At 41.7% G+C, this 25,681-nt stretch overlaps 1 protein-coding gene across 1 annotated transcript in view; it reads right to left on the bottom strand.

The window, feature by feature from the left end:
* Positions 1-23,857: 23,857 nt before the first annotated feature.
* The window catches only part of LOC140994652 (protein unc-13 homolog C-like), an 89,054-nt gene continuing 87,230 nt past the window's right edge, over positions 23,858-25,681 (bottom strand). Inside the window, exon 30 of the mRNA XM_073464385.1 lies at positions 23,858-25,517. Coding sequence (XP_073320486.1) covers positions 25,232-25,517 — 286 coding nt within the window. The 3' untranslated portion in view covers positions 23,858-25,231. The remainder of the gene's footprint in view (positions 25,518-25,681) is intronic.

The following is a 25,681-nucleotide window of genomic DNA, read 5'->3' as shown; positions in this document are numbered from 1 at the left end:
TGTCTTTCCTACAACTTTTGAACAGCTACACACCCTTCAGTGAAGAAAAAGAAAGCCTTTCTTCAACATATACACATTAGAAGGTGTAGTAAAACGCTTTGAAATGGTAAAAGCACCGTTTAAGTTAAATTTTAATCAACGGCAGCACAGTAAGTGCGCTCCAGAGGACTATTCAAAAGTGAAAATTGGGTCAATTAAAGAACACTCAAGTACTAGCTGTAAAACTGTGGAGGTCAATTTAACTTTAACAAAGTATTAACATAACAATAGCCACCTGCTGTCTTTAGTCGGGTTTGACACATTCAAAAAGCACTCACACACTCGCACTGTGGAGCCTTTTTTCAGCTAATCAAAGATAGAACAGCCTTCAAACAAACCTTGTTTTTCAATCTCGGTCGTGCATGGCCATTGCAGCATCAAGGATGAGGACCATCACTGACTTCCCACTGGAAAACACTGCCTGCTGTTTTCTTTGACACACATGTCCCTGGGTCTCTGCAGAGAACACAAACTTTACCCCCGCATCACACATGCAGAGCCAGTTCATACACTCATATTTAGCGAACTGCGTGCCCTTTTCTCAAGCTACAGCAGACAGCACAATTACACTACACAGTAAGCTTCACGTTTTACATTTGAAACTGTTCAAGCTGCACTGAACCACCAGTGACCCAAAGGTTTCACACAAAGCAGTCAAGAAAATCGCTCGGGGGGCTGAGCAATTTATGCATGGCTTGTTGTTTATTGCTGGGCTTATTTACACTAGATGCCCGCGAGGTGCTTTTAGGGCCACGTGCCTGTAAAATGTGTTATGGAATTGCAGCGTTATCTCCGCCATTATTATTATAGCCATATCACTCACACATGCATGGGGCTAAAGAGTGGGAATAGTGGTAGGAATAATGGTGGTGGCGAGTCTTGTTACTTGGCAACCTCTGTGTGTCATTGCATCACTCATCAGGGGTAATGGCAGGCATGACTGCTATAGTTTTAAAAAAAAAGCATGCCTTGCCTGTTTTGATGTATGAGATGCAAAGTGCTGCTGTGAAAACAGCTCCTTAATGTGATCCTCAGTGTGCATATCTAATCTGGTTTACACTGCTAATGCAGAAGACTGTCTGGGTGGAGGATGATGTGTCCTTGCTGTCTTATCACTCATCGACATAGTCCATGTGTAGCCCCACACTTCATGTTTCAAGTTTACACCACAGGCTGTCAGCCCGGGAGTCATGAGATGATTTTCATTCTTCACTCTTACATTCTTCTCTAGATCTCACAAATATGTCAGTCCTGAGCATTTCGACAGTAGACCTTGACATTATTCTCATGCTTGATGCACAGAGCGATGTACTGTAATGTACTGTCTGGTGCGGGAAAAATTAAGTAATTAATTAAGAGAATTCATGCATGAAGCGTGTTTCTAAATATGGAAATTATACAAACCTGTTTAAGTGGAGGCATGAGCAATCCAGAGCCCTTAATATAATAATATACTTTGTACCTTCCAGTCTTGACAAGAACAGCTGGTACATTTTGTGGAAAGATACAGGAAACAAGAGGCAGAGGTTAATTACATATTTTAGATGTATTGCCCGCCCCGCATCGTTCTGCATCTCTCCGCTGGATTTTAGATTTATGAGAACTCAGGAAATCTTCAGAAGAGTCTGCAAAGAGTTAACGGGCACTCTGTTTTTAGGTCAAACCTGGGAGCTTCTGCAAAGCGAAACAATTAAAACAAAACAGAAAACAAGGCAAGAAGCTGGGTGATTTGAATCATGGGTCTTGGCAGTTGTTTTCTATTCATCAGATTTCATCTGCTGGCAATCTCACTGAGGCTTGATGCAGGAATGGCCTGGGCTTGACCCTCATTTTCTGTTTATATTGTAAAGCCAAGGTCTGGCTCCTGCCCAGCACCCTGGAGAAATACCCTGCCCCTTGTTATCAACAAATCTTCCCGAGAGGAGCAGTCAGACATCCTCTGAATGGCCATGCAGGTTACAATATAGAAAGAAACGCATATTAAACATGCAGGAATATTGGGATCAGAGGTGTTGCTTTCCTTTTCTTTCTTCTTCTGGAGGGGACTCTCCAGTTAGTTAGAACTGAAGAAGCCTCTTGGATGGGAGGTGAAACGTCTTCAAGGCACTGAAACACGTCCAGTTGTCTACAATACAGCACTACAGAATTACCATGACCTGGATGACTGAGAAACTTCATCAACTTAAATGGTACTGCATTACACAGCGCTTTTGAAACAGCTTATACTGGCTGCTACGGTGGATGAATAGCCTTCTTTGTCGACTTTAAGTAATAGTCAGAAAAGATTGGAAGTTTACTGTTTAGATGAAGTTTTAAATGAGCTCCATGGTGCGTTGATGGCTATTTGGAACGCTGTCGCATGTACATAAATCACTGCCTCAGCTGGCTTTTGCTGCAGATGTATCGGTTTCACCCCTGACATACTCACCAAACGAGCAAGCATCTCTCCAAAGGCTGCTGCATTACTCTGCAGACCACTGAGAGGGAACATCATTCAACCAGAAACTGTTGCAAAACCGCTGGAAGCATCATGAGTAATGTGACAGTGGTCGGCAGTAGGCAATTTGAGGGGGAATGAGGGGGACGCCATCCTCCTTGTTGGCAAAATGACCAAAATGCATCCCCCTTATTAACTTGCCATCCCCCTCCGCCACCAAGACCAGTAAAAGACGGACCACACTCTGGCTCCAGACCCAGATGCCGCCCAGACCCGGACCTTTAAGCAATACATTTTGGGGAATTAATATATTTTGACAGAGCATTTAAACAGTCCAGCATTTCCAGCCTTAGAGGGACTAGCAGCCCAGGAAACTCACAGAACAATTGTATATGTTGTAAATCATCTCACAGTCTCCCCCCCTACTCATCCAATAGGCCATATTCACACGGCGGCCATTTTCCTCCCAGGATGGAAAGCTGAAATGCTGGGACATTATGCTGCAGTGTTTCAGGTAGCAAGTCATATAAACATAGGGCATCTGACAAATGATCATTTCACCATTTCCTGATTGATCAGCAACTGAAAAGATGATTAATGGTTAAAATCTGGAGGAAAATCAAGGTTAAACAACATATTTGATACCCTGTTAGCTAACGTTGGCATTCAACCACTTTCTAGCTAACATTACTGATTGATTAGTTCCAGTGCGGTTCATTTCCAGGCTGTCCAAGATGTGTATTGATATTTTAGAATGAATGTACATTTTTTCTATTCTATCATAGAACACTATCGAATACTAACATTAGCTAGGAAGTGGTTTAAACCCTAATATTGGCTGTTGTGTAACAGAAGCTAACGTTTTTGTCATGTTGCTTTGCCTTGAAATATGGCCCGACGTCCCTCAAGATTATCACTGTGGCCTTTCCATCAGGAAGCGGTGAAATGATATCAATTTGTCAGATTACCCATATTACCACTTGCAACCTGGAACCAGTTTTCCCACCCTGAGCAGAGGGAAATGTCCGCCGTGTGAATAGGGTCTATCAGATCTTTCAATAAGCTTTGCATCTTGAGTCAGTGTGTGAGACAGATACACACTTAGCAGAGAGGTGAGAGGAAATAATACAATCGGGGAATACAGTGAGTGATACAGAGAATAGTAATTTCACATGCTGTGCTCCAAAAAAGCAAAAGACAGCCAAAGCAGTGGGACCGAAAGGAGGCATTCAGGTCTCTGTTTAAAAAATGAACAAATCCCGTAATGTGGGTAGGTAATGCATGTTGTCAATCATGGAAATGTATATTAAATTTACTTTCAAGTAATATAATGGCCGAACCTTTTCACCGCTCTGTAACTGCAAGTCGAGCACATCAAGTAGGGTGAACAGAGTCACACAAAGTAATTGCAAATTGGACTTCGGTCGGCACAATAAGGGCACGATGACATATTGAAAGCGGCCCGTCTCAGACTGATTTTTCAGGCGGGGACATTAACGGGACATCATTGTCCTAGAGAGAAGGTTCTGAGACACTCCCAGCCAAACAGATGACTTGTGCCACGAGGCCACGAGGACACTAGCTCAGCCCAAGCGTGCTCAGCTGATTTATGATTTCAGCGCTCTGCCTCCGCTGAGATGATTATGCAGGCGGCTCCCTGGGCCCCGAGCACGACCATAAAGGTTATTAGAGGTGCTCCACCACTCCACATCCAGCCATATGGAGAGACCGTGGACAGATGAGTTTTTAACTGCCGCAGTGTGGATCCGAGCCCTCAGAGGGGTCCGGGATCACTTTCTATGCAGCTGGTCAGCAGGATTCAATTCAGAAAAAAAACACTTTTGCGTTCTCTTATACAAGTTTCTAATCTCAGGCTGAGCTCGGACTTATCCCAGCACAGCCGCTATCAGCCTGTCTATGTGGTTCCCACCATGAACCTGACTAGCTCTTGCCAGAGGACTGTGTGCAGGGCCTCTGGGGACAGAGGGGAATCGATACGGGATTGACTCTCCCTCTCTCGCGCTGATCCTTCCGAGCTCTGTCATGTAAAGTCATTTGCTTTACCATGTATGTGTTTACTGGGACTGCGGAGTTAATGCTCGTCAGCCTGCACCAATATCCTTTGGCTTAGGAGAAATCACCAAAGGTATTCTCGATGGCTCGTTAAAGGAATCTTCATTTGGAAGACAAATGACCAGATGCTAAAAGGCAATCAATCTCTATCTGAACAACCTCTGCAGCCTGTCCTGAACTATTTGGTGAAGCGAACATGCAATCACATCTGTGTACAGATTGGACCAACACGTTGGAGAATAAGATTTAGAGTAAGACTGGTTTTAAATCAATAATCACTGCCATGATCATCAACTGCCATGATGTTACGTACATATTATCCGTTTTATTAGAACAATAATTGCAGAAGGTGTTTTGCCTGAAATTGTCTCGAGTATATTAAAAAACGATCAATTTGACCACAGAGTAAACACTGTGTAATGTAAATTATACTGTAATGCTACATAAATGCATCTTTGTAATGGAAAGAGGTGGTGTGGCGACTCAGCGGGAAGGCTGCGGACTCACGTTCAGGCTTTGGATTACTATGTGTGAAGCTTACACGTTGATTTGTAATAAATAAATCATCTCCTGCCCTCGTGACCCTGAATAGGACTACACGAGTGAGGAAAATGAAAAGAGTAAATTACCGCGGACACGTTCTTTCGGCTTAAGTCTACTTCGAATCATCAGATCAATTTATTAGCAATGAGGGTGTTGCGTAATCAATAGCTGGACGTTCATCAGGGAGATTTATTTCGACAGCACCTCTTCTGAAAGCACAACAACAGACGTGTGAGATATTACAGCCGTCTCCCCCTGGGCTAACCTTTTTCAACTCATCATGGCCTCATTCCAAAGCATTCTATTATTGTGCAGCAGTAGCGGGCCCGGCTGAATACAACCAATATCTCTAACGACATTATAATGTGCCATCACTTCACCAGCTGAAGCAAACAACCCATCAGCAATGCCGTCGTTAACAATTCACCCTAACATTACCTGTTGGGTAAGTGGTGGAAGTGGCCCTTCTCTGCTGCACTACACCCGGGCTCATTTTCACTGAGAACCAAGGAGCGTTTCTGTACATGATTTAAAGTAGATGTTTTCTGAAGGAAACTGAGAGCAGCTCCTCTGAGTTGTAGATAGTGAGAGTGAGGGAGGCGTACTCTCTTTGTGGCTTGAGTTTTGAAGGGTAGCACTTTAAAATACGGTGCACAGAAATGTGAGTAGGTACTAAGGACCGAGTGAGGATCGAATCAGGAACAATATGAAATCAAGGACTAGATAATGATGACTTACTAGAGATCAGACTGAGAGACACTATATTAATGAATTATTAGATTATTATTAGGTATTTTGGCAGGTTTAGTCCTCCATAACTGAGTAGTTACTACGTAGTCCATTACTGCATGATACAGACATGGCCAACAGGTCAACACGGCTCTGTTAACTGGCCTCTCTGTGAACACAGCTGGACATTAGACTGGAACGAAACACAGCCTCAGACAGATGCCAGTTTGAAGACATGGGATACAAAACAGAGGCGATTTACAGCCGCTCTGACCAGGACTATAACTCCGGGGATGAGAAGACGTGGCAGGCGGGGAAAGGAGAGGCATGAAGCAGCAGAGGAGCGAGAGAGAGAGTCAGACATCAGCAACGGTTAGCCGGTTAGCATGCTAACTTTAGTAGACATCTCTGCAACACAGCACATAGAGGTCTCTGAAATAACATCAACACTTTTGCTTGCTCAAACTGTTTATAACAGTTCATTTTTTGAACGTTTTAAACTAAAATTCTGGCCATATCTTACAAATTTCTGCTTTAAAGGGTTGACCATAGAGCAAGAACAAACAAAAACTGCTTCCAAAAATCCAATGCAATTACAAAAATGTCTTAATTGAATTATCTTGGGTGTCAGATGGCCACAAAAACACACAGACTCTAGCAAACACTTATCTGCTCCCAAAGGCCTGCAGATATAAAGCTTAAGGCCAGCACAGCATCACATCTCAGCTCACTTTAGCACCAGGGCCATGGAACAGATGATAGCAGGTGACTTAACTTATAATTACAAAACATGCATCTCGGTTAAATTAAGCTTCATGTTGAATTGACCTAAAGATCTAGTATGTAACATTTCCACATTGAAAACAACTATATCTTTAAATTGAACCAGAGATAGTTCAGGTTGTCTCAGCAACAAAGACCATAGTAACTGGTCCTAGCAACACGCTGTAATAGATGCTCTTTAACATTGGTCTTCCACCAATTAAGAATGCATAGCACCACTCTGTCGCATCTAAGCCGCCATTATCTTGTCATTAAGCACTGATTTATTTAATCCCTTTATTTCCAGATCAAACACAAAGACAACCCTGTTTAAACCACATACATTCAAAGCACACCCAGTGCGCTCAAATTAAACATATGCAAATCTGACCTTTTTTTTTTTTGGCAACACAAATGTTCAGAGGATGAGTCACCGCCATTAAGCAGCAAGAGCAGTTTCTTTTGTCACACCGGAGCACAGTGGGGAACATTTAGGACAGTCACCTGCTATACTCTTAAAATATCAGTATTAACCATAAGAAATCTCAAACATTCTTGATGGACTGTCAATAATTGGCTATTGTTTTCCAGTTACACTTAAAAAAAACGGTGAAAGAAAGTCTACCCTGGCACTTTGCTCGACAGCAACCGATAATTTGCCTGGGTATTAATGTCTGTCTTTATTGCCTTGCTCCAACTCTGACTGTTGATTTATTTGTTAGATTATTTTGATCCAGCAAATTAGAATTAATTAGATGAAAATGTGGACTTTAACCTAACAACTTTCCTTTTATCTCGCATCATGATTTAAAAACTCATCTCTGAACCCTGATTCATCTCTCTACCTACTGGATGCCACCTCATTGCTCTTCCCTCTCTGGCCTCGACCGGCAATTAACTACTCTATTTATTTTCCTTGCACTTTGAACCCAGGAATAATGAGCAGACATGATTAAGACCCGATATTTAGAAGCTTGCCTTTCAACTGCTTGTGATTTGGGTGATTTAGAAGTTAAAAGGTAGTTCTAGTGGGAAGTCATTAAACAGCTCAAAGTCAAAATGAGGTAACTGGTTTCTTGTATTATCCTAAAATCGGCCAAAAACCTGATTTCTTCTAAAGTTTTCAACACATTATATAATACACTGAAACTGTTCATTTTATATAGGACTTCCTGGATAGTCAATCAAGTCAGTTCATAAAATTAAAATGCCTTGCAAAGAGATAAAAAAGAACTGAAAGATGATTTTATTAGAGACAGAAATTGGGTTTTGCAGGGACAGAAACCTTTTGTAGAGAAAAAACTCCAGAACAAAAAGGTCATTCTCAAGTGAAGATGTGTTTTCCATATTGTACATCCATAATATAAGCAGTAAGATTCAGCAGTCACACACATATCATGTATGCATTACCTAAAAGATGACTTGATTCAACTGGTATTTGCCTCTTGTGAGAAGATTGATACCAATCTCATGTGTGTAGCTTAAATATGTAGCTGGGTCCTACAACCAGCAGCTGGTTAGCTTAGCTTAGCATAAAGACTGGAAACAGAAGGAAAAAGTCAGCCTGTCTAAAGGCAACAAAACAATGACAATGCACTATACTTGTATTTTCCTTTTTGTGTAGGTTAAATGAGAAGGTCGATACCACCATCATGTTAAAATATAAAGATATGGCCATCAGCTGTCACAATGACTGGAAGGAGAAGGAAACAGCTAGCCTGGCTCTGTCTGAAGGTAGACAAAATCTGCTTTGAAGCCTCTTAAAGCACACTAATCAACATGGTGTGTCTCAGTTGTTTAATGTTAGCTGATTATAAGCATATTTGCAACTTGAGATGTATTCCTTCCTATCCCTTTAAGAGACTATTAATGGTAATTAGACCAGGGAAAATCAATGATTGTTTGCAATGGATACAGTTAGTCATTTTTTCTGAGTTTACTCTTCTGTTATTCATCTGTATAGAGCCATTGTCCAATTTCATGCAGCAAGGTTGAAGAAAACAATCCCAAAATCATCTCAAGACAATTTCCCTGCCTTCCCCTCAGATATATTGCTCTCTATATCTGCAATAAAACCTTATGATCATAGCACTTTGTATTCTGTATTCACAAGAGTAAGTCAGCCAGAGAATGACTTTGGTCTCATCTTTCTGCAACTTAGACTGTCTCTGGCCTGCTGAGGCTCTGTGGGTGTTAGGGGATCCTGTCAGATGTGCAAACAAAAATGACTGTGTGAAGAGGTAGGCCGCAGGTGATGAAGCATCATCCGAGGAGGGGAGCCCCTTAACATGGCCTGTATAGCCGTGCCATCGCCTCTACTCATAAAGATTAATGACCCAGACATCCATTTAAGCCTATGGACGAGCCTGAACTACAGCGTGCCACAAATCATCAAGTCTTTCGATGCAGGTAAAGGAAAACAGTCCTCATTCTTTAGACAATGCGATGTGGATCAGCTCAATGAGTTGTGACCCCTGAATCACAGGGCTGTCTGGCTGGTTCACGCTTATATTGGTGCTCAGAATGGTTGTCTAATACGGGGATGGATATGTTTCTACTTTCTTTTCCACCTTGCTGTTTGCAGTGTTGGGACCCATATTTAACGTTATGTGTCTTATGCCAGAAAAACATTTATTTATTGAGGTATTACATGGAACATTTTTTAAGTCTAAATGCTTTGCCATTGCATTTCTGTAAGATCAGTGACAAAATAAAATACGACTAGTGACAATCACATATTTATGTATTGAGAACTATTTTTAAAAAATCAATCAAAATCAGTGTATCAATCATGTATCAGTATACCGTGGCAGTTGCTGGCTTGACCTACAGGTATGTACAGTACCTATATCCTGCCTAACGGAGGCACTAGTGAGCAGGGACCTCTGAGGGCCTCTCTCCACTCTGCTAAAGGAGACCAACAGTTGCTAACGTTAGTTTAGAAATGGTGTCAGGCTTCGTCAGGCTTCCAGCGCAACACAGTAGTTCCAGAGCCCCTTTAAGATAGAAAAAAATTTAAAACTTTTACCTGCAGGTTGCGTTGATTACCAAAATAAGAAATTTGTGCCGATTTTCAGTACTTGAGGGCCCATCTGGGTGACATAGTAAAGTATTGAATAAAGAGAGATAGCAAAAGCAGTCTGCAGAAAATGTGTCAGACTTTTAAAACTCAATGCAGACAACACTGTCAAAATGCAAAGCTGGCCAGGGCAACATGCTGAAGGAAACACCTGGTCAAAAGCCAAAGAGTCTAGGCCTACTGTGTTTGACAGCCTGAAAGCCAAGTCCCTGACAGCAGCCGCTGCTGATGAACCCTACGTGGACGACAAAACGTGAGGTGAGGCATCGACAGCTTCACTGACGTCTTCATGTAAATAATAAGCTTGTTGGACAAGTTATCGTTGGAGATAACTGGGTTTTGCTCACTGTCTTGGTTGACATTAGCATCCGAAATTCCTTACCAAAATGCTATTTCGTACACTTTTAGGATGTACAAAAGCTCAGTATTATACCAATATAACTTACCGGTACCGTTTCAAACCTGAGAGGTACAAACCTCTACCGGTAAGCACTTCTTCTGTGGCTCAGGAAACCCACTTAACATGCCGAGAGGAAGCAACAAATGCACACTCCGACACAGGGCTGTACTGAGAGACCTAAGTGCACATAAAGGAAGAAATGAGCGAGCTCAAGCAGAGCACTTGGAAGGAATACCGTGCCGGGAACTGAACCAAATTCGAGGGATCAAGGCAGGGACCCTTGTATCTGCTCACACCACCTATACCCTGGCTTAAGTCAAGCAGTAGCCTTAAGATAACACCAAACTGTATCAACCCACTCTGGGAAATTGGGTCATTACAGCATCAGCAAAAGTAAAATTATTCAACTGGGTTAGGGCAGACAGAGATATAGAATATAAATTTAAGCAAAACAAAGCATGGGGAAAGCACATTAACGTGTATTTCTCCCAGGAATAATCCTGTACAGAAGCAAGATAAATACTATTAACATTGAAAAGGTAATACTGTCAGGCTAGAGGCCTGGAGAGGATTACGGGAGGGATACATTCGGTGTAAATAGGTTTGTTGCAACCCCAGCACTAAGGCACAGGAGAGGTGCTTCTCATTCATAAAATGCTGTGCTATCATATCAGGACTGGCGTTATTTCCAGTTCAAGAGTTGGCCTCGGGCTCCCCAGGGCTGTGGTGACGGGCAATGTGGGATCAGTCTATTGCATCAGTCACTCTTGGAAATAATACGAATGTCAGTGCACAGCACGCAGTAAACGTCCAATTGTTACGATAACTATTAATAGCCAGTGTGCTCTGTAAATAGAAACTTTTATTGATATAATGAATCACAACGGAAAGAGGAAAATGTTCTTTGTGCGCCCAAATCGACCGGGGGGAGCCGATTAGTTTGGAAATAAGCTTCTATACATCATGATCTGATGGCCCTGGAGATTATCTGCTGCGGTGTAGGTTAGCTGTAGAATCTAGGTTACCATGGTGACACACCCGATGTAGAAATGAACAACCACCATGAAGTGTCAGCCAGAGTTCATTCAGATCTTAGTTTGCTTAATAATCTTGCTACATGAGCCGGAAGAATATCACTGCAGACCTGGACAAAGACTGTAAGCTGTTGAAAGTGTTAACATGCCGCTTATCTTATACATACGCAGCCCAAACCACGTGTTCACAGATGTTTATATATAGTATTAATCTAGTTTTCAGGTAAAACATCTTGTCTTTCTGTCACTATTTGTTATAATCTCAACAGTGATCCAGTTTTCTATATGATAATCTTACTACTGTGTGCCTTTAAGACAACCCTACAGTGATGTACAGACAGTATGTCACATGAAACAACAAGATTAGAGCAACTACAGTACAGTCATGCTGGTGGCTCTGTGTGCGTGCTGCCTCACAGAGCTGAGTGATAGAATAAGATAAAACGTCACACACATGTTTTGTTTTAAGCTGCTACTCTCTAGAGGTCAAGGCTGAAATAAAAGTTTCTAATAAGGTAAATCAAATGTTGACGTTGTAGCAGTACCATTGTGTAAGATTTGCCTTTTTTTTTTGCTTGTTTTTGGGGCTGAATTTCAAAATCCCTCTGGACTGATTGCAGTGGATTGAGATCACCTGTGTGCAGGGTGTGGAGACTGACTCCTAAGTAACGAGTGGAAGCAGCTTGGGGCATTCCCCTCCCAGCCAGTCAGGGTGTGACGACCCCCTTTTGTGAAGGCTTAAGAGAGGTGGGGAATGGCACCCAGTTTGGACTCACTGTCATTCTGAATCTGTCCCCTGACACACTGCAGACCTCAGCCCTAATCGTCTCTAAATTGAGATTTCTTTGCTGCCCCATTTCGTTCTAGTTGAGGGAAATTGTGTTTATTCTTCAGACAAATAGAGTGACCAAAAAGTTGCCAGGCTACCTGCATCAGGGCCGTCCTTATTTGTGCAATGTTGCTTGCCTTCCAAATAGCCAGACGCCTGCAGGTTTTCTTTTGTTTATCTTAACTGAACCTCTTGAAACCCAAGCCCCTATACACCTTCAGTTTTTACCTTATTATTTTTTGATTATCGCCTGAAGAGGTATCCGTTTATTATCCAAGTAGTTCACATTTGGCGTTCCCTGTTGGTATACGTATTTTTTGTTTTCTTATTTTTATGTAGGTTGGGGCTGGTTTGTCAGCATTTTACTGCCAGTACCGCCACAACGTGGTGACAGCACCATAGGAAAAGTTAAAGGATCGCCTCAGTTATTACAATTCATCCTGAGGCATCGGGGGGCATGGATGTCTGCATCAAACTTCATGGCAATCCATCAAATAGTTGTTGGGCTGCCAGAGGGAAGGCTGTGTAAACTTTTGTACGAAAAATGTTCTAAAGTCAATAATAAATTATGAAGTGACTAAGAGATGTTGTTTTATCTGTTCAAAGTGTGAATTATGAAATGGACACATAGAAAAATGGAATGAATGGCCAGAGAAGCTGTAGTGCCACATGTCCGTTCAGATGAGCGCAGACACTCGAGCAGTTTGGTGGAAAGTGATGAAACTCGTCTCTCTGACCATCTGCCACGGGGCTTTCCTCTATACTCCGCAGTCTGGACGGAAACAGGGGCACGCTGTGGTGACCTAATGTTGAAACTGAGACATCGTCGCCTTCCAACTGAGCAGTACATCCCCGCCTGGTTATTGATGGTCAGACTGGGAGATGTAGCCACAAGGAAGTTGTACGTCTTAAACTGTCTCTGCTGATATTTGCAGCCTGACAACCTGCCTCAATCCCAAAAGTCACGCTACACAATCACACACACACACATACACACCACCCACACAGAGACAGACATATGCATATACAAATATACTTAACCCTGTACACAAATATAGACGTGCTAAAAAAAGGAAAAGCCATCAAACCGTACGTCACTGAGTGAATGGGCGACATGCAAAACCGTGTGTGAATGAACTGTGAAAAGGTGGCGCCATTCCAGTGATTATGATTAATAGCAAAACAGCCTCTGTGCAGCAGCTATGGCTGAGTGCCTGCATATAAGATTATGTTCCACTCTATGAAGCGATGTCACACCGGTGGTGCATTTGCGAGGCAGCACATCCATACAAAGTGTTTCCACGTGTCATTTATGTTTAACATGTTGGACAGCTCTGACGCGACACAGAATTTAATGTGGCATTACAAACATTATGGGCAGGTCATCCATGATGCGACATTATAGCCTTGACAGAAAATACCAGAGGGGCTCTTAATGGTCGGAGGGTGACAACAACTGCAAATAAGCCATTTGTCATATAAATGTCAGGAAGAATAGCCCAGTAGACGTTATCTCCCGTCTTACATATAAACCTCTGTCTGATTTTCTCTGTCATGCTCGGCTAGAGAGGCATTTAACAGCTCACACCTGACTTAAAACCATGTAAGCTGCGATGCAGGACACAGAGCCAGCATTTACCTCTCAGCCAGGCTATAGGTCGGTCAGGGGGCCCCGGATTCAGACTGAGCCAACTGAGGCCCAAAGCTGTAATTACACATGAACAGATGGCCTTGCTGGAGGACTCTCCTCCCTCGATCCCTCCTTCTCTCAGACCTGCTACCTGCAGCGCGCCGAGCTCTCGCTGCCCGCAAAGCATTGTTACACATGCATTATTGTCCACAGTGAACGGGGGGGGGCTCGCAGGATGGCAGGTACAGAGGCAGCTGTGTTGCCAGGGAGCCGTGAGTTCCATCACTGAAACAGCCAAACCATCACAACCCCCATAGCTAACCGTTTTCTGATAAAACAATGCGATTCTGGAGATGTGTATTGTGCTTCTGCTCCTGAGTGGTACCTGAGGGAAGAGATCCCTTAACCTGAATATGCAGGGGACATACATCTATTGGGCATAACAAAGAAAGCATTTACTTTCTCTCTGATTTTAAATGAGTGTTGCATTCACTGACTGCAGCAGTGAGGAGAAAAAAAAACCAAACAGAATCCAGCACGGTGCAGTTGGAATGGGAGTCCATCTTTCCATGCACTCCCATGAGATAAAGATGGAGTGGGGTAGATGCTTGCTGTGCTAGCCGTGTCCTTTGTTCTCTCTTTGAAATCATGCAGGTGATTTACGAGTGAGGAATACGAATAATGCCTCTGTTGTGTTTTGCTGTGTACCAGTGGCCCAGTGCAGACACAAGCACAAACATATTTCAGTGCAGCTCTGGTTATTGTTGAGGAATTGAACATGTATTGAAAGGAAAAGGACAACTATATTTATTTATTTTGTATTTATTCAGCTGTTTTTTTATTTTAAAGCAACATTTCCCGCAAACTAACAGCTGCAGAATCATTTTGGTGGTTCTTCAGTGAGAGGGTAGGATCACAGCGTTATGTACATGTTTACTTCAAGATACGACAGTGGTGTTACACTCTAAATAGCACAAAATGCCAATTTCTACATGGTGTTGCTTTAATGATATTTTTATTTTCTTAGTCCCCGACATACACACAGGTAGTAAAAATATAATTTTTGTCATCTTTTGTCACAGGCCTTTACAGAGTAAATTAGTAAAAGGAAAAAAAGTAAATGTATATTAAAAACACATTTGTCATTGAAATATGCATGATACACACAGGTACACATTGTTTTTAATACACTATTGTAATGTACAAGTCATTCATACTGTACATTTTTCAAAAATGACTTTACTTTAGAAACGTAAGGAAACAGATTACCTGAGAATTAAGTAGACTATTAAAGTTACGAGCTCAAAAGTTTTAACAACTTAGAATTATTAGTCTGCTTGATCATTTTTGGTAAACTTTCCATTTTATTTTTTATTTTTTCCAAGTACAATTACTTTGTCAGATTTTAAAGTGTATGGTGATGTAGATGGGAGGGAGGTGATTGTTAACCGCAAAATGGACAGGAAGTTAGATAAAAACACAACATTTAGAGCAGCTTTAAATATGAAGATGTGTTCTTTCTGCCAGTAAAGTTTATAGTTTCCTGCCAGAATTTATTTAACTTTCAAATAAAGCTTCATGCAAACTACTTAGAGCCATCACACACACGATTCAGGGGCCTCAGAGCTCTGGAGGAAATGAGATTGTAGATATTTACTGTGTCATAGGCCCAATTGAGCTGTTTCTTTTAAATGCCTGATGGAGATAGGACAGCTGCAGGCTCGAAAATGTAATGATTTGTCAAATCAAAGTGATATACTCGCCATTGAGCGATCCGCTGACCAGATTCTAGATGCAGGCGCTTCCTTTTAATCAAAAACCGCAAAATGAAACTGTGCAGTCAACTGAAAACTACACCCAGATGACTGTATCGCAGGAGCAAATAAATTATGTCTCCCCCTCCCTCGTCGTCATGTGTGTTTGCTATATAACTGTCACCCAGCAGAGGCAATTACAGCATTGTTTGCGCCAACTATACACCAACGCTTGGCTGCTCAGCGTCATGCCTCGGCTCAACGTCTCATCTATCAGGGTCAAAAAACGACAACCCTGTTATCCCCGCACGCCGTTACAGAAGTGGCTGCAGCAATCCCTCACCACGTCTAATGAACATGAGATCCCACCTCGTGACTCTCAGGTGGTGCATTAGTTAGTGCTCAACAAGTATAGTGACCACCTCTGTGCGATAATGGCTGACTCTTACTTGCCCGTTGTGGCTGTAGACCTTCTTCTCCACCGTTTAATGGCAGGATGAGGAGCAGGGTCCCTGCGTCCACCGAGGCACATCAAGCTGTAATTAGACTGAGTCAGATTTGTTCGGGGAGAGAGAGGGCAGGGCAAGTGTGCACCCATAGGACACACTCTATACACACACACACATGCCCTATATAGTTCATGGGGACAGTGCTTCCACATGCAGGTCACACAATGTTCTTACAGCGCATACTGTATATGGTACATACGCTCCAGACACATGATCCCGATGATTTATTAAAGCAGCGAGAGGAGGAAGGAGAAGACGGCAGTAACAGAGAGGGAGGGTGAGGGAAGCCGTGGGGAGATGAAGTGGGGAGGAGACCTGGATGACTTGTCACACTGATATCGGACAGTGAGAAAGGGGATCCAGCAGGGAAACTGCTTTCTAGAGAGAAAAATCTCTCTGCAGTGTGATACAGCTGCTAAGTAAAAAAAAATGGAACCAATCGTAGTGCAATGAATCCCAGAGACTTATAGATTACAGCACACTTTTCTCACAGCAGATGTTTTCACTTGTCAAACACAGATGCAACAAATAACATCCATTTGGCTGCATTCCATTTAGGTGTGCCAGTGCCCTTGCCCTGGAGCCGTGCCTCCTGGCTCACTGTCCTGGCTCGATATCGGCATCACATAACTTTATCATTTCTTTATGTCACTCTAAAGCTGCACTGCAGCACTGACCGGCTCGCTGCGGGTGGAGAGAGGTCACATTCAGCAGGTTCATCTCAGATGCCTCCTCTCAGTCCGTTCAGGTATGTTGATACATTTTACATTATTTTAAGTTACAAACAACCCATTTGAGGCAGCAGTGGATGAGCAACTACAATGTTCTGCGAGCTAAAATGACTTATCAATGTAGTCTGGTGGATATGAAGAGATCAGTTTGATTTCAGTTTTCAAGTTTCAGTTCCCTGTTGGTATTTGAGCAGTCATTCTGTGCAGGGAGCAATTGAAGATACTCATCCCGAGTCACCTTTGTCACGCTGTCTTCATGATTATGTGTCATTTGTCATAATGCAGGGTGACGACAAACAAACAAACAACAGGTTTGTTTGTCTGTCTACTGACAGCAGCATGGGGAGTTGGATTGGTGACAGACCAGTGACTGATGAAGGTACCTTTTTATATGCATGGCCATCTTAACAGTATTCGGATTTTTCTAGACTCTGGTTACGACAATAACCAGAATAGATCATGGAGAAAAGGGTTAGGTTAATGAAAAATTAATTAAAGTTACTGCCTACCGATGAGCAACAACACGGCAACTACAGGTCACTCAGAATCATATTACTAATTGAAATAAAGGATTAGCTGATTGTGGCTATCCTGACTTGACTGTTGCCGGTGTGGGGAAACGAACCCACCATAGGTGATCGATCAGAATCATTAGGCCACTAGTTCAGGTTTAGTTCAATACTTTATTGAAGCTTGTGCATGATTGAAAGCGTAATAAGGTGTGGTTTCCTATAAAGGAAATAAACAGAAATAACTACCAAATTCAGGCTGGTGACTGTGCAACAGAAACTTCCCAATTGTAAAATATACTTCTTACTTTAAACAAAGTGCTCTTTAGAACCAAGTGCCACCGACATCCCAACATATGTGATCAACAAACCCAACACCAGCTCCCATAATGTGTACAACCTATAGTAAACATCACTCACATAAGTATGTATGCACACCGTGCTGAGGGACAAAGGGCTGGCTGTGTGGGAGAGGATCAGCTTTATAGGGGATAACAGGTGGACTGATTAGGTGCACTGCAGGTGACAATGGCCCATTCCCCGGATTGTACCATTGCTGCGGGGGAGTTTGATTACCTTTTGTACACTAATAATACAGCTGTTTTTAGTGTTGTCATTTTAGCTAACTTCCTGTCCATTTTGCAGTTGGCGATGCCCTCTCTCCTCTCTACGTCGGCACATGAACATGCAGCGGTAATCGGCAGACACTACAGCAAACAGGAGGCTCCTGCTCTCTGCACGTTCACCAGCAGTGTGGGAATTAAACGGTTTTGGATTCAGAAATCAGTGTATGGTAGAGAAAATATCAGGACGTGAGAGGAGGGGAGATTCCCCTTCACCTAAGATGTGGAGAGTAATCGGTGTTGGAACAGGTCAGGAAGTCATATGAGGGGCAATTCTGTTCGTTTAAGGTGTTAACGGGATGGTAGATAGGATTACTCTTACTGTCCAATAAAACGTCGAAGGATCACTGCCCCGGGAAAAGGCATGATCAACACAAACATCAGGGGGTCACTGTTTAGGGAAAGAGTGATTAACAACTATCAAAGTATGTAACCACTGTTCTGTTGTATTTAAGTCAGAAACATTTGGAAGCCTGCAGAGAACACTGTGGGTCTTCTCTCCGGGCTGCATGTATTACAGAGATCTGATTCATCACACAGTCTAAAATTCTTCACAAGGAGAATTTCCCTTACAGCAGACAGGACCGCCTCTCTATGGAGTTCTCTGTCCTGATTGGATAAAGTGGGCATGGATACCAAAAACTTTATTTTCTCTTTTACTGCATGAACGAAGGAGAAGACAGCGAATACTGTTGGAATATAGAGCTATTTAACACTTACTTTAATAAAAACACATCAATTACAGCAGCTTTAATAATTCATAATAAGAATAAGAACATTCTTCTGGTGAACATGTTGGTCCTCTGCATACCCAGGGATTCTTAGTAAAGTTTCTCAGACAGATTGAAGTTTGCCCCTGCTGTCGGAGCAGCTGAAAACTTCACATGTTGTTCACAGTATCCTAGACATTGCTGTCAAATGTAACGTTGCATAGAAAGTAAGTGTAAAAGTAGAGACTTGTTGATTTCTTGGAACAGCCTGCATTTAAACGCGCTGATATTGTGGGGAGACACCGTCGCAATAATGCCTACTTGTCTACTTCCGGTACTTACCTGGATTCGTATGTGCACAGTGAAGCTGACCCTGGAACCCTTGAAGTGCTGCAGCCGATCGTACAGTACATGTTATTAGCTACACCCGCGCCTGGCAGGTCAATATCCCTGCTTTGAAATGACCACGACCTCCAGACCTGAGCTTTTCATGCTATGAAAATCAATACGGTCTAGTGGCGTACCTCGTGGATATTGATGCATTGTTAATGTATAAAATAGTCTTTCATAAAAAAATTATTCACGTACAACCCACTTGACTGATTAAACCTACCTGCACTGTATCAGAATGTATTAGTTTGTCTCTATTGAATGCTCTTAACGCATTCCCACTCACTGCAGTACACATGGCGGCCCTTGAGCATCCCAACAGGTATAATGTTGAAAGCAACCAGGTCAGGTCTTGTTTATCATTAACATGTAGTGAATTAATTTCAAGCATTCATCTGCGTACATTCAGCTTAGTCTGCAATCATTCCCCCCAGAACTTGGCTCCTATATTTTATTCTGTTGCTTGAGGGAATCAAATGCAGTCGATAAGGTAAATAACTCTGATTGCATCTGATCAAACCAGCATATACAGTGTAGAACTGCATCATGTATCATTTTATATGAAGCAGTAATTATAATGAGGTTTGTATTAGATTTATAGATGTGTGCCTTAAGGTTAGAAATCCAACAGTTTTGGATCTTCTGCCCGATTTGCTGTGAATGACTTATCCCTCCCTCGAGGTGAGCTTCATCAATCTTCCCCCCCGAAGAATAAACAACCCTCCGCTTTTTGAAGGACACGCCGAGTCCAGTTCGGATGCCTCCATGTGTGTTACTCGTACACAACAGCTGGCTGCATGCCATTATCACACAGATGGACATGTTCCTGCGGCCCATAACTTCTGGATAATGCGTCCTCCTCTTGTTTTATCCTCCAGTCATCTGCTCAATTAGCCACCGCTGGAATTCATCGAGGCTTTATCTTAGTTCCTTTAATCCAAAGTATCATCAGAAAGGAGACATGAGCACACACACAAACACTCAGACAGGACAGCGAGGTTAACAACGCGGTCGTCATCTTTACTATAAATTATAGCAACCAGCTCATCCTCAGAGATCATCATTCGCCCGGCATCAGTGCGTCCTCTGAAAGTGTGCGGAGGATGATGACTAAAAAAAATTCCTGGAGGAGTTGACAGTATGCAAACGCGAGGTCAAGGTTGTGGAAGTCAGAGTTGATGTAATTTTTGCATCTTGGCAGCTCCACTGTAGGATGAGTCAGGTTAGTGTTTTTCCTCCGTTGCTCTTTTGCGTCTGTTTTCCTCTTTTAACTTCCTGCTTCCACAATCTCTGATTACATGGCGAGGAAACACGCCTCAGTGTGACTGGCATAATTGGCTCAGGAAAACAAAAGGATTGAAGATTAAAAATTGCACACACACACAATTTCTGGCAGGGCGGGGGGATCGGAGCATTCTGGGATGATTTTTTTTTTTTTTTTTTTGAAAGCCATGATGCAATTTCCTGTAATGTAATACAATCTAAATTCAGACACATTCAACCTCTGCTGTGACTCTAATGCCTCACCATTAGCTACAGTGTAAAGATATTAATGGTATGCACATTTTTAAACAATTACATTCTCAATAGCCATCAATGTTTGACATATTCTTGGTGGTCTTCTGCTTTTCACTATGTTCCCCATACCCTTTATTTCAGAGCGGCATATAATATCCATAAATCTATACTGTAACGGTTATGTTGGTTGTTATATTAGCTATTTTAATGGTTTATGGTGTTGAATGACTTATACATTATGTATTTATATTCAAGCTGATTGCCCTGTAATGTCATAGTCTGTTATGAACTACATTTGTCATTCAGATGAAGTGTGGTTTTATCCTCAGGAAGACGATGTGTATAAATTTCAAGCTATGAACCAAAAGATGGCATAGAGTAAGAAAATGTGCAGCTTTCTTCTTTCTTTTCAATCTACTGTATGACCACATCTGAAACCTTAATTAAGGCCACATGCAGTAACAAAAAATAAAAATATTTTTGCAGTCAGCACAATTTGAGTGTTTCATGTTACACCCAGAATATTTTTATTTATGCAATTAATTCCTAGGAGTTATGGGTTTTGGTCACCAGGACTAGTTTAAGATTTGGGGAGTTTCACTTAATTATTTTCCTGCTGAGAGTGAGATGAGAAGATTAATAACACTCCGGCACAATACCACGCAAAAGCTAGCGGCTGATAGAGTGCTGCAGGGATGATGTAGTTTTGTTGGCTAACCTGGAAGTTTGCTTCGCCTCAGTTCCCTCGCCAAAAAGCCGAAGGATTCCATCGGCTTTTTGATTATTGTGGCTATAAAGCTCTGTGGCGAACACGAGTTCATGACAGCACACTTACCCGTTTTGTTCAGCAAGACAATCCTCACAGATGAACACCACTTTTATGATTTTTTTTAAGCGTAAATGAAATCGCCACAAAAAGCTAACGTTCGGCTAGAAACCAAATGTATTGCGGTCGAGTGACTTCAACGTCATCACCCCGAAGCGTCTCACTGCACTATATTGTCCACACTTTGCTGTAAATTGATCAATCTACAAGTTGTGACGTTAGTAAGAATAGTTTGCAACTAAAGTAGACCTGTAAAGATGGACCAGTGAGCAGATGAGTCTCTGTGTTCGGAGGGATGATGTTTAATGTCCAAGATAACCTACATAGTCTCATTTGGCCACTTGTTAGCAAACTGCCTTTTTTAAGATGCATAAAGGTTTTTTAATTTTATTAAAGTATATTTACTGGCATTTTTATGTCGTAGAACAAAATGTAAAAAAATGTCAAGTTTGTGTTGACCACAGACCTTATTTAGGGCACTTTACTGAAAATGCACAAAAAAAAAACCCATTGACTTTGAGCAAGGAAACTAGCTTATTTTCAGGTTTTATTCCTGTGCTATAAAGATGTCTAATAAATAACAACTTGATTGTTTAACTGAGGCAAAAACACAGGTGAAAAACGACGGGTTGCAGGGGAATATGTGGCGGACTATTTTTCTTCACACCATTGGTTTTATAATAATATAATAGCTAGCCTACAACGTGAGGAACTGTTGTTTTTTTTAAGGTATTGTTTTCTTGTGTTTGTTTCTAATTATGTTGCTAATGTAATAGAAAAAAAATTGACCTTTTTCGCTGAAGACATTTCAACTTTCGACGATCAAACACATTGCATTAACAACGGCTCAGTTCCATCAGGTGTCCAAGTGATCCATATTGAGAAATAAAGAAATACACACACGTATCATAATTAATCAATAGTAGTAATCCCTGTGGGGGAAAATGTTCCTTTAAAGCCGTGCTGTCATGTCGGTGTGAAAGAATTTCACTGAAGTCTAAGTCTCACAACTCTAAAACTAAAAATATCTCCCACATCTTCCATTCTTTTCTCTGCAGGTCTGTATCTCCTCACACCGTTTTTCTTCTCTGGATGTCTTCATTACATTTTCTTTCTCCTCTTCTGGACTAGAGCTGTAAAGAAGAGACAAAACGGTGACACTGACAAATGGACTTACTTTGTCTGGCCCTCTTATGTCCTGGTTCCAGGTGATTAGATCCACAGTTTGGGCTTTTGACCAGGAGACAGCCTGTGGCTGCGATAATCGGCTTTTTGACGAACAGCAGTTTTTCTTTCAAGTTATTGCTTGTGTGGCTTCGGTAGTGATTCTTTAAATCAACATTTGTGTGTCATTTTGAACTGTGACACAAACCTTTGTCTACATTTATACAGCTTGCATTTACCTAAAGCATTACCCATGTCGTGCTACAACATTTGACTCATTGTCTTTTGGCTTTAAAGTGTTGAGCCGGAGGCCACCTTATCACATTTAGCCAGAGAGGAACGTATCACAGATGGCTAGAATAAAAAGACCCATAGAGTGCAATTAAAGTTTTGTCAGGTGACATGTTTGTGAGGGATTATTTCCTGCATTTCCTCCTGTGGGTGTGGAATGACTGACAGTAAGTAGAGCGGAACCGATCTGAAAACACTCATCTCAGCCGCCATGAAATCACCAAAAAAAGAGTTTGAAAAAAGTGAAGCCTTCATGTTTCGTGCATCGGATTACAGTATCTCCTCAAAGTATCTGTCAGTGTTTTTTCAAAGAGAAAGCATCAAAAGGGAAAAAATGTCTCATGTCTTGTGCGGAAACCAGCAGGAAAACTCGATGCAAAAGATGGGGAGGAAAGTTTTTCCATCCAGCAGCAAAGTGATCGGCTCACCCTGGGTGGTTATTATGCTTTGAAATGCCACAATAATCTTAGTGAGTTGTCCTCCTAGGATCCATATTATCCAATTCTAAATTTGTAGTTTTGAATGACAAGGTATTTAATTTAAAGGTGTATAAGGGTGGGGGAAAAAATAATTATAAGATGCACTACGATTAGTAAGTAAATGTAAAAAGTAAATGAATCTGAGGGTAGTTGTAACACTTGAAGTAAAACTCCACTTAATATACACATCAAAGTCTGTCAGGCATTGAGGAGCACTCCTGGACATGTGGAAGAAAAAAAGAATAGTATAAAGCCTTTTGTGGCCCGTCTGATTGCCTCCTAAGTGACGTCACGGGACCAGTTGGGGCCGAAGACAGCGGAGTTAGAAGGCAGTGAAGTCACCGGACCTCTGGAGTCCACTCATCTCTGTTTAAGACTAGAGGCTTGAGGCAATGTTAGCAACTGTCAGTGGTCAAGTTGTATTGTGAATACTGTAGAAAATGATGTTTTGACAAGGAGGGAGGATGTGTGGAATAAAAAAGACAATATATCAGGGTTCAGATGGGTTGGTTTAGATCCTTTTCTTTTTTTAACTGTTTAAATCTAAAGAAGTGTCATGCTAAATTGGTTGAGTACTTTTTTAAGAGGTTAAATGTCACAGATTAAGCAGGACAGACCCTCATACAAAGGCTGTCAAAGCAGGTGATTTCCTTCCATTTTTACATCATTGGTCTCATCGCGAAATGCAAGAAACCTCGTGCAGTGACCTTTTATGAATATTAGTAGTCAGGTTAGCATCACGTGTGCTTAGTGTGGGAGCGATTCTTAACTGGAAAGTTGTTCAAAATGACCGAGATGTTTTAACACATTTGCACATACTTTATGCACATTGAAGAAAAGTAGACTTTTGTACAATATCTCACTAAATATATTTACATGACATACAATTCGCCATCAGTGCAATACATAGGAATGTTGCATATTTACCAAATGTTAGACTCTTTCCTTTTTATGAAGAAATATAATTCCAGTGACAGAAGCTGATATAACTAATGTGTAAAGTAACATGTGCAACTTTCATATTGGTTAAACAGCTTCACAGGAAATAAAAAAAATAAAATCTTAGTACCACCCTATTAATAATCAAATATTTAAGCATTGAAAAAGTAATAGATCACATGTACATATATATCTTCATACATGTAATGGATTGCTTTTGTACAAATATTTTATATAACTTTGGCAGTTTATCAGGAACAAAGTTATTGGAAAAAATATGAAACAATAATATCAAACTGTCTGCAATGTCATGTAAGCTTGCCTTCCAAAGCTCATGTTCACAGTGGTCATTCAGAAAGGCTGGAAGCTGATGGCTGAAAAGAAACGAACAAAAAACGCCAAAGAAAAAAGTAAACATTTCCATCCTTTCTGCTAAGACTGTTAGCACTGGAGGCTGTCGTCATTGTTGTCATGGTTATAAAATTACAAACACCTATGAAGGTTTACATAGCAGTCATCGCCATTTAAAAAAACACGGTCTATTTTTCAGGTCGACTTAAAATACAAACAGTTTGAAGGCAAGGGGGGACAGGACCCTGCTCGGTGGTCACTGTGGAATCATGGGAGAGACATGACCGAGAAGAGGACATGCACAACAGTGCTGTGTGGAAGAACGTGAAGCCAAGAAACGAGGGTGCAAAATGAAAGACTTTGCAACAATCAAAACGCCACACGGTCAGAAAATGACTTACACCGGACAAAATAATCGAGCAAATTTTCAAACATACTAAGTTCACCATAATTCATATACGTTGGTTTTGTTCTTTTTTTTTCACTGGTTTGGCACTTTATTGGAACAAATCTCTGTTCAAAAAGACTAAATGTTGTACAAAAGGTATTTCATGTCTCGTTAACATAACTCGTAGAATATAGTACTTAATAGTAAGCATACGGTAAGTAAACACTTGTACATACTGTAGTTTTAAAATGAACATTCCAACAGATGTTTTACGCACATGCACAAAAACAAACAAACAAACACAACTCTCTCTCTCTCTCTCTCGCTGCCTTGCCACATTTGGGCCTCCTCCGCTCTTTGGACAATCTCATTCTCCAGCTTCAATCCAGACAGAACAACTGTCGCTACTGCTCTGACTCCTTTTCTTCTCTTTATCTCTCACTTAAGACAACACAACTCTTTTTTTTTTAAATACTGCATTTTTTTGCTCCACATTACGACACTTCCTCCGACGAGCGCGTGTCTGTCTTGAGACGCACAAACTCTTTGGCCACCTCGTCGTGGGTCCTTTGAGAGAGTATCCTCATGATGGTGAGGCCAGTTTCGTCCATGGAGACGCTCTTCATCAGGGGGTAGCAGGCGGAGCAGCTGCCCGTGTCGGCTAGCTCTCGGAGCTGGATGACCGTCATGCCGATGATGCGGTCCTCGCGGGCAAAGCAGTAGTCCTTTACTGAGACGTGCAGCTCGTAGGCCTCCGGGCCATGTTCGTTACTTAGAACACTGGGAGAGATGACACGGAGAGATCAGAAAAGTCAAACTCAAGAATTCAAATATGTTCACATGATGCAAAATCAGCTGAGATGTTTAATTTTTTTTGCTGTCATGCTGCACTACTCAAAAAATAAATAATCTACCATCAGTGGGGAATAAAAATGGAGGCTTTA

This window comes from Pagrus major, chromosome 4, assembly GCF_040436345.1.
Source record: "Pagrus major chromosome 4, Pma_NU_1.0".
In the NCBI taxonomy this organism is placed as follows: Eukaryota; Metazoa; Chordata; class Actinopteri; order Spariformes; family Sparidae; genus Pagrus; species Pagrus major.
This window is presented reverse-complemented; position numbering and strand designations above follow the sequence as displayed.